Source organism: Anneissia japonica, unplaced genomic scaffold (genome assembly GCF_011630105.1).
Source record: "Anneissia japonica isolate Jap-2015-1 unplaced genomic scaffold, ASM1163010v1 scaffold967_len435762_cov181, whole genome shotgun sequence".
Taxonomy (NCBI): domain Eukaryota; kingdom Metazoa; phylum Echinodermata; class Crinoidea; order Comatulida; family Comatulidae; genus Anneissia; species Anneissia japonica.
In genome coordinates this window covers 364525-375153 of record NW_022711026.1, presented here as the reverse complement: position 1 = coordinate 375153, position 10629 = coordinate 364525, and the positions used below count along the sequence as shown (strand labels likewise).

The 10629-nt window shown below is 33.3% G+C and overlaps 4 protein-coding genes across 4 annotated transcripts in view; 1 reads left to right on the top strand and 3 right to left on the bottom strand.

Annotated features, from left to right (window-relative positions):
* The window catches only part of LOC117107219 (chaoptin-like), a gene marked incomplete at its 3' end in the record, with an annotated part of 4440 nt that extends 3445 nt beyond the window's left edge, over positions 1 to 995 (bottom strand). The window contains exon 1 of the mRNA XM_033248825.1: positions 875 to 995. The remainder of the gene's footprint in view (positions 1 to 874) is intronic.
* LOC117107238 (toll-like receptor Tollo) lies at positions 898 to 4027 on the top strand (the record flags this gene model as incomplete). Its single annotated transcript, XM_033248860.1, has 2 exons — positions 898 to 1030; positions 1466 to 4027. A coding segment is annotated over exon 2 (2553 nt), but the record flags the coding sequence as incomplete, so codon positions are not given.
* Positions 4028 to 4082: 55 nt separating this feature from the next.
* Positions 4083 to 10629, bottom strand: part of LOC117107240 (myoblast determination protein 1 homolog B-like) — a 16097-nt gene continuing 9550 nt past the window's right edge. Inside the window, exon 4 of the transcript XR_004445208.1 lies at positions 4083 to 6638. The gene's annotated coding sequence lies outside the window, so the exon portion shown is untranslated. The remainder of the gene's footprint in view (positions 6639 to 10629) is intronic.
* LOC117107239 (diencephalon/mesencephalon homeobox protein 1-like) overlaps positions 8909 to 10629 on the bottom strand; it is a 3857-nt gene continuing 2136 nt past the window's right edge. The window contains exon 3 of the mRNA XM_033248861.1: positions 8909 to 10258. Within this exon, the coding sequence (XP_033104752.1) occupies positions 9974 to 10258 (285 nt within the window). The 3' untranslated portion in view covers positions 8909 to 9973. The remainder of the gene's footprint in view (positions 10259 to 10629) is intronic.

The window sequence follows — 10629 nt, the reverse complement described above, 5'->3', positions numbered from 1 at the left end:
ATATATAGGCTATATATATTTCTATACATATATATATATATATAAAATAAGAGGTTCAACAGTTTTGATTAGACATTTTATTACTATTAAAACAAAGCAAAACATTAAATTTATAACAGACAAGTAATTCAATCTATGTACAATTGTCATTAATTTGTTCAATTTATTATTATTATTATTATTATTTGATTGACCTGTTATTGTTATTATTATTATTATTATTATTACCTGTTATTGTTATTATTATTATTATTATTATTATTATTATTATTATTATTATTATTATTATTATTATTATTATTACACTATTTTTTTGCCCAGTAAAATTTTTGCCCAGGCTCACCGTTCTTATTTTTTGGCCGCGATTTCAGGCTCAAAATGTGCTTATTTTGTTCTTATTTTACACACTTTCAAACATAGAAAATAAGTGTTGTACAGCAGTATACACTCTACTGAAATGCAATTAAAAGTGGCCAGAAAAATCGCCCCTGAAAAAAGGCCCTTGAAAAAATTTCCCCAGAAAAAAAGGCCCGGTAAAAATGGCCCCAAATGAGAGGATGTAGAGACCAACATATCAACGTTTAATAAACGAATATTGTTTCTTAATTATAACTGCTTAGCAAACCTACAATGAACGCACGATTGCATTTCATACCAATGGCATTTTTGATATTGGAGATGGGCTCAGTTTTGGTCCCTGAAGGTTATTACGAAATATTAGGATGTGGAAAATGGCGCTTCTAGTTGAAGTAGTATCTTTGCTGTAGTCTGGATACACAAAACCCGAAGATTCAATTATTTTTAAAACGTATTCGAATGAAAGATATAGAATACATTGATTACCATTATCAGAAGAAAATGGATTCTCACTTACCGTTGGTATAAAAATAGTGATACACTGTGTTTATTCAGATAGTAACTTACGATAAGAATACGTTCACTTCAGTGCAGCTTCTGTCTTCAAATACAGTATTGGTGTCGAATTGACCTCGTGTCAATGTTAGGACACGAAGGTCTAGGCCTACAACAGGTTAGTTGTGGACTTGTTTAAAGGTGATTGTAAGCAAGACAGAAACTCATACATTAGAATTGTTTGTAAAATATGTTAGACATATTAGGCCTATAGCTCTGTTACACGTTTATTAAATTTTATTAATTGAATCGATTGATTGATTGATTGATTGATTGATTGATTGATTGATTGAATGATTGTTGGTTCATCTATAGATTCGCTGATTGATTCATTAATGATTATCAAAATGATTGATGATTGATTGATTGATTGATTGATTGGGTGTTACGTAATAAAACAAAAAAAAATTAATATTCATTTCAAGGAGTAGCATTGTGATGTTTCGTCACCCAACTGTGTTGACGTCATAATAGCTCAGCTCTTAACCGGCGCTGTGGTTTCAGCCTTGACTGATCACTTACCTTACGTTTACAGTGTTGTTTGGAATTGCAGGCGTAAAACATGTTGCCACTAAGTGTTGTGTTGAGGCAAGACTACATTCGGTTCATCAGCATAGCTTTTTTGATGTTCTTGTCAGCGTCACCAGTTGATCTTGCAGCAGACGGCTGTGCAACATATTATGAAGGCTGTGGAAATCATACGTTACCATCATTTTGCAAATGTAAGTACCTGTACACACGAACACAAGCTGGAAACGCAGAAGTGACAGCATCTTGTTCTTCATTTTGTTATATTTATCACGGATTTTCTCTTGCGTCACTGCTAGAGAGTGTACCCGAATCATTTGAGTTTCTCATAATATGTTTATCCGCCGCAAATAAGAGTGAGGTAATTTTAGATCCAACAATTTTCAGACTATATGGATCCAATATTCGAACTCTTAATTTGACCTGGTGTAATGTCACTAGAATCGTAGACGGATTGGCCTCAGCATTGATACATATGGACACTTTGCAACTCTTGTATGCGAACATTGGTGATAGTATTCATCCAGCCCTCAGAGAAGTCTCTAATATTTCGAATCTTATTCTTAATAGTAACAAACTCACAACTTTACCAGACTATACATTTTGTGCAGAGAACTCGAAGTGTTTGTTAAAGATACTAAATGTTGCATATAATCGTCTGTATTATATCTCAAAGAGGGCGTTTGATGGTTTAGTGTTTCTCGAGCGTTTGTTTATTGGAAATAATGACCTGCATGTAATATTTATAGATACTTTGCTCGGCTCTCTACATTCTTTACAGATTTTGAATGCAAAAAACAACAACATAGGGCAACTTGTATACAATGTGACGACAGCACCTTTAGTTGATAATTTAACTTTAAAAAAACTTGATCTAAGCTACAACAATATTAGAGAATGGACATGCGCACTACATCTTCCTAATTTGATCTACCTAAACATTTCGTATAACGAGGTATCCACGTTTGTTGAAAATTGTTTTAACATGACAGCGTTAGAGAATCTAGATGTTAGTTACAATAAACTTACAAACTTTCCAAGCGATAATGAATTTATTCCCTTGACTTCAGATCTTACTGTACTCTTTGAAGGAAATCCACTATTATGCGCGTTTTTATTAGACTTCTGTGAGAAGATCCGTTTTCTTAAAAGGAACGAGTTGGGTTATTTAAATAAACATGTTGCCATTGGTGATTATAAACATCTGATCTGTGCTGGACCTGCTGAGCTTAGTAATAAAACACTTGCTTCAATTCCGACGGAGGATATTCATTGTATAATTCCAAAAGACGGCTTAACTTGTCCTTATTATCAAACCGTTTCCGATTATCTCAAAACTTACAACTGCAGCTCTCGAATTTGGGAAAATGACCTTCCTGTAAACACAAACATTCTAGAACTTACTGGGTCACTGAAACTCAGTAATATAACAAGAATCCCATCTCGCTTCATTGTTAGTGACAACATTCTTGAACTTTATATGAGTTATAATGATATCACTGAAATATGTCGTGGTGCTTTCGAAGGATTACCAAAATTAACAAAACTTGTTCTAAATGATAATTACATCACACGAATAAGTGATGATTTTGCCAAACTCACGTTGATAGAAGAATTGTTTCTAAATGACAATTCCATTCAAAGAATAGATTCAGCATCATTTTCAACGAATGTCAATTTAACTCATTTATATCTTCATAACAATCAGCTGCAAGCTCTCCCAAACGGTACATTTAATCCATTGAAAAGACTAAAACTCATTTCATTACATAATAATAAATTTAGGTGTGGATGCACCTTACTGTGGTTGAAGCAGTGGATAAACGATAACATATATATAGTGTTGAGACCATCTGATATTATGTGTGTGAACGCATATAATGGCAGCTTGACCACAGACGTCCCCATTTTACAGTTGCTTGACGTGTATTTTAACTGTAATGCATCAGGTGCACGAGGCACTCTTTATGCTACAGTTATTTCAGTAATTACTTTAATAGTATTCATTGCTTCATTGTTAGTTTTACGACACAGAAAATATATTCAGTGGTTATTCTACGTTAAATACCGATACCGCCTGCTCAAAGATGATAATAATGATGAAGAGGATCTTAAGAAATATGATGCATTTATTTCCTATAGTAGTGAAGATTATCAAGTGGTGTTGTATGATCTAGCACCGGTACTAGAGGGACGATATCCGCCGTATGAACTTTGCCTCCACTATAGAGATTTCCCCGTCGGTGCTCCTATCGCTGATACTATTATTGAGACTGTGGCGGCCAGCAGGAGAACGATTCTTCTTCTATCCCCAAACTTTTTAGAGAGTGAATGGTGTTTACTTGAGTTCAAAGTAGCCTATGAACAGGTGATACATGATCGCATGAATCGTTTGATTGTTGTACTCTTGGAAGGAATTTGTGAAGAGAAACTCGACAAGAATTTAAAGAAGTATTTGTCCACTAATAGCTATATTCACTGGAACGATCCATTATTTTGGGATAAATTGTATAAACTTCTGCCAACTGATGACGTGCGATTGAGTAGACTAAAAGAAAAAGAATGTGACGGGAATCCTATAGCTGTCTCTTATACACATCTAGATGTGTATAAGAGACAGCCCATACATACATACATACATACATACATATGGACAACAGAATCCCGGTTGGGGCACCTATGTTTTCACATTCGCAGTTTATGTTCTTTATGGCTACATATATTTATAGCATTACCGCAAGATAGTTTAAACTTTAGAGATTATCACTATTATATCATGAATTTTATACTTATAAATCAAATAGATAATAATACAGTGGTCATATACTGGTATAGGAACATGGTTGCAAATCGTAATGAAGTAAATCAACGACATTGTGTATATGTGTACATTTATTAAATACTATTACTCATTTGATATTCTTAAATCCACTTTAACATGCAACGTGCATTCTCATCGTGTTTTTTCAGAGTACATAGTATGACTCTCGCCCTCATTGGCAGCTCTCGAGATATTATGTTCAACAGTGCGTCTCTCAAATTCAACACAGATATTTATAACTTTTTCTTGTTAAATACGTTCAGTTTTATTATCTAATAAAGTATTATATTTGTTTTCCAAACAAGAACAACACATAACCTACCGTATTTTTCAAAAAGGAAAACGGTTTCTTGGAAGAAAAAACGAACTATGACAGTATAAGCTTGTAATTAAACAAATATTTAATAATAATGATAATAATAATATGTAGGCTTTTATATAGCGCTCTATACAACTAAGTCTCAGAGCACTTTCTACTGTATGTGATTGTTTTTCCTAAATTATAATAATGCACTTAATAAGGAATTGACTGGTTGATTGATTGTATTTAACAATGGACAATTTTATGGATGGAATACATAACCGATACCACTATTATCTCGCATTAATTTTGCGTGTTTCAATATGGCTGTGTATATTTGCAATAAAAAAAAAATCACCTGCCTAGTTTTCTTAATTTTTTTAGTCGTTTATTATTGTGTTAACATCAATTCGGCCATGAACATTATTGGTATTTTGTAGCAAATATCTATTCCACACTTGAACAACAGGTTTAGTGAAAATCTCATACTAGTGCAAACACGTTTAACTGGTTGTAACTCCAAACCAGGAATTGTTCCTCTGACGTATTTTTTCTTCATACTATATGCATACTGTACTTAGAAAACAAAAGCGGATACTTACTGGATACCTCGGGCGTGAATTAGCTGCGAAGAAACGCATTAATGTATTTGTCGACAGTAAGTTTAGTATAGATCGCGTCGAACGGCTTTGAAAATTCTACTTACTGTATTATTCTTGTCAGTTGAGGACGGGAAACTAAACAAAAAGTGAGGGTTGGTAGACGATCCTTGTTTTGTCCAAACTCATTTCTCTGCTGGAAACGACACTTTTAAATGATTTGGTTTGTTAAATATATAGCGTTTTTCATTATTGATATACGATTGTATTGCTATATAAACCATTTTTCTAATATAGATGTAGAGTAAATCCTTGTCGAGCTACGGTGCTCATTATGGACGGGAGCTTATCCCCAGTTTTAAGTAGCATGGAAGCGGATAAGAGCGTTTAGATAAATATACATCTATCTTTAAATGTGATGGAAAAACCAATAGTATGATTAAGCCTAGTTTCCATATAACATCACCAATTAATATTCTAATCTTCTCGTCTCGTTTCTTGAAGGTGTAATTTTCACTTAATCTTTAAACGCTCCCAAATTTCACTACCAAATTTGTTTTTGTTTTGTTTTGTTTTTTTTGTTTTTTTTTTGTTTTCGCAAAGCCGATGCTCTTGTGATTGTGAGTTTTCTACCTATCAGGTACGGCAATCCTGCTCATGACTGACGCTGCGCGTCTTCAACTGTGGTGGTGGACCTTTACTGTAATTTGACACTATTTCTTCCTCCCCCCCCCCCCCCCGTCATACTCCTACACTTTTGGAGGTCGGCTTTACCTACCAGAACCAGATTCTAGCAACGCTTATTAGCGGCCTGAATCGGGGAGTCTTCCCGATTGCACTGGGACAGTACAATAGCGATTTTATGGTAACAAGGATGTTACAGGGATATTCCCAAGTCTCCCAGAACTTGTCGGAGTCTCCCGGAAATCGGGACGGCCTCCTGCACTCCCGCAAGCAAGGACGAATCTCCCGGAAAATAACTCATCTCCCGCAAATTCATAATAGGGCCTATTTGCATGTTTTTAATACCGTACTTTATTATCAATTGTCTCAGGAAAGTCAGCGCCGATTCGTACCATGCGCACAGCAAAATAAAATAAAATATATTAAGGAAGCTCATTAAATCAGATCTAACAGACAGGATTTTTCGAATTTGGGAATTATGGGAATCGGTTTTCAATATTCTAAATTAATGAGTGTTATTAATATCAATCTGTCAACCTGAAGTAAAAGACGTTCCGCTTATAATATCTATCTTTTCGGTTTCTTTTTTTAATTTAAAATGTTTATTTTCGTTCGTTTCTGTGTTGGCAGTAGTGGTTTTTGGATCGTCTTTATCGTCACTGTAGTTTGGATTGTTTGGTACGAGTGTCGTTGGATGACTATTTTCAACATCTAAGTTTGAGGATCGCTTGACGGTTTCGTGTTGCTCTCACTTCTGTTTCCTCCATTTGGCACGTCTGTTTTTGAACCAAAGCTACAGATACAACAAAATTCACAAGGTAATTCTTAGTAAGCTTGATTTATAGTCACACTTTAATTATTACTTTTATTATTATATTACAATAATAATAATAAATGTAATAATTGCTACAATTTTTTTATAAGTTATATATATATATAATATATTTGTTGTTATATATATACATATATATATATATATATATATATACTGTATATATATATATATATATGTATGTGTGTGTGTGTGTGTATATATATATGTGTGTGGGGGGTGTATACTATGTGTGCATTTATTACCGTACTGTTAAATTCTTAAATTCATTTTAACATACTTTTTGATAACATCATATTTAGCATTAACATTAATTATCATTACAATACAAAAGACATATATTTGTGTACATTTACTAAATTACTAGATTTTAACTAAGTGAACTAAAATTGGCCCAAAAACGGTGCATTCTCATCGTGTTTTGAGTTCAGAGTACATAAGTATGGCTCTCGCCCTCATCGGCAGCTCTCGTGATATTATGTTCAACATTCATATGCATCATAATTTTGTGCGTTTCTGAAATTCAACACAGATTTTTATAACTTCTTTTTGTTAAATTATATTCAGTTTTATTACCTGATAAAGTATTATTTTTGTTTTCCAAACAACAACAAAACTATACCTAACTTTCAAAAAGAAAAACGGTTTCTTGGAAGAATAAACGAACTATAATAGTATAATCTATTTTGTAATTAAACAAAGATTTAATAATAATGCTAATAATAGTATATAGGCCTAGGCTTTTATATAGCGCTCTTAACTAAGTCCTAGAGCGCTTTCTTCATTTTTTATTCGTTTATTGTTGTTAACATTAATTCCGGGCCATGAACATTATTGGTATTTTGTAGCAAATACAATGTTCCACACTCAAATTACTGTCTTACACTTTAACAAACAATAGGTTTAGTGAAAATCTCATACTAGTGCAAACACGTTTTACTGGTTGTTACTCCAAGCCATGTATTGTTCCTCTGATGTATTTTTTCTTCATACTATATGTGTACTTAGAAAACAAAAGCGGATACTTACTGGATTTTCCCTCGGGCGCAAATTAGCTGCGAAGAAACGCATTAGTGTATTTGTCGACAGTAATTTCAGTATAGATCGAACGGCTTTGACAATTCTACGTACTGTATTATTCTTGTCGATTGAGGACGAGAAACTAAACAAACTAACTTTGAGTGAGGGTTGGTAGGTGGTCCTTGTTTTGTCCAACATCATTTCTCTGGTGGAAACGACAGTTTTAAATGATTTGGTTTGTTAAATATATAGGCTAGCGTTTTTCATTATTGATATACGATTGTATTGCTATATAAACCATTTTTCTAACATAGATGTAGAGTAAATTCTTGCCGAGCTACGGTGCTGATTGTGGGCGGGAGCTTATCCCCAGTTTTAAGTAGCGTGGAAGCAGATAAGAGAGTCATGCTTCCCCTGGTTGGGACGCCGGTCCACCGCAGGTTAGTAGACTCCCATTTATACTGGTACCTATTGCATTGATACAGCTGGGTAGACTGAAGCAGTGTAGCCTAGATAAAGTGCCTTGCTCAAGGACTTCAGCGAAATGGACAGCGAAGGATTGAAACCCCGACCTCGAAGTTGGGAAACCACACCATTTCTCCTCCACCAAACAGCCTCCTACATAATAAATGTAGGCCAGGATGTATTGAAATCTATTCTACCTGACAATAGTATAGTATAAAGATACAGTGATTTACAATTTTAACATCTTCAAATCTGGTATGTATTTGCGGCATTGCGCAAAGCAACCCAAATTTCTATGATTTGTACATTGATAAAGTTATATTGTACCGTATATTGTATATATTTATATATCACTACTTACCTATGAAAAGGCTTGAACCTTATCCTATGTTTTGGTATGCAATTGATAAATTAAAAAAATCAAGTTTTTTTTTTTAGATTATTTGAATATTATTGCTGTTCTATGTATATTGTGGTGAACTCTATGATTCAAAGAATATAAACGTGTTAAAAAGAAGACAAAAATAGACGTAATTAGATTATTATTTTATACATTTATTTATTTTACAAAAAAAATGTGATTATATCATATACACTATTTACAATGACATTGTCAAAATACATTAATGATTTTAAAAGTCAGTTTCAAAAAGGTTTTTTTTTTGTCTTTCCGAAGGAGAAATATTTGACGAGTTGTCCCAGTTTTTTTTTTTTTTTTTTTTTTGTAGGAAACCTCGGAGTTCAAGTTTTTTTTTTTTTTTTTTTTTTTTTTTGTAGTTTATCTAGAATTACGCGTTATCATTGTCGAGTTGCTTATGCACTCTTGCGACTACAGCGGCGGCTTGTAATTTTTATTCGTCAGTTCATGAGTAACCGCCCCCTGTCGCTTTCTTTAGCAAATTAAAGATAACCGTCTGTCATGAAAAGGGATGGCCCTCAAAAACTGAAATGATTAATTAGTAAACTAAGTAATCCAAACTATGTTAAATAAATACAAATCTATCTTTAAATGTGATAGAAAAACCAATAGTATGACTAAGCATAGTTTCCATATAATTGCTAGTTAACACTCTGCAGGCGGAAAACGGCGTCACGAGCAGCTCTACCAAGAGATGGATACGTGCGCCTAATAAGATGACATTATTATTATTATTATTATTATTATTATTATTATTATTATTATTATTATTATTATTATTATTATTATTTTATTACTCTTAATATTCTAATCTTCTCGCCTCCTTTCTTGGAGGTGTAATTTTCACTTACTCTATTTCTAAACGTTCCAAGATTTCACTACCAAATTTGTTTTTTGTTTTTTTTTCGCAAAGCCGATGCTCTTGTGATTGTGAGTTTCCTAACTATCAGGTGCAATGCGGCCTGAGGCGATACGGCAATCCTGCTCATGTGGTGGTGGACCTTTCCTGTAATTTGACACTATTTCTACCCCTCCTGTTATACTCCTAAACATTTTGGAGGTCGGCTTTACCCACCAGAACCAGATTCTTGCAACACTTATTAAATAACGATTTTATGGAAACCAGGATTTTACAGGGATGGTCCGAAGTCTCCCGGAACTTGTCGGATTCTCCCTGCACTCCCGCAATCAAAGGACGAATCCCCCGGAAAATAAACCATCTCCCGCAAATTCATAATATTTGAATGTTTTTACTACTTTATTATCAATTGTCTCAGGAAAGTCAGCGCCGATTCGTACCATGCGCACGGCAAAATAAAATAAAATATATTAAGGAAGCTCATTTAATCAGATCTAACAGAAAGGATTTTTCGAATTTGGGAACTATGGGAAATTAGTGAGTGTTATTAATATTATTAAAACCTGAAATTAAAGACGTTCCGCTTATAATATCTATCTTTTCGATTTCTTTTTTTATTTTAAAATGTTTATTTTCGTTCGTTTCTGTGTTGGCAGTAGTGGTATTTGGATCGTCTTCATCGTCACTGTAGTTTGGACTGTTTGGTACGAGTGTGGTTGGATGACTATTTTCAACATCTAAGTTTGAGGCTCGCTTGACGGTTTCTTGTTGCTCTCGCTTCTGTTTCCTCCATTTGGCACGTCTGTTTTTGAACCAAACCTACAGATACAACAAAAATCACAAGGTAATTCTTAAATGTAAGTTTGATTTATAGTCACACTTTGAATCCATCCTTAAACCATGAATTGGAATATCGCCTGCCTCATTCATTTTTTAAATAAGATAATTTATGGAAAAGAGATTATTCATGGTTAAAATTTTAATTATAAGAAATGCTTTAACACTATCATTATTGCTATTGTTTAATATTATATTACAATAATAATAATAAAAATAATAATAATTGCTACTATTATTTATATAAGTTATATATATGTAATATATTTGTTATATATATATATATATATATATATATATATATATATATATATATATATATTTTAAAAGGCAAATGGGAAAAACCCATAAAA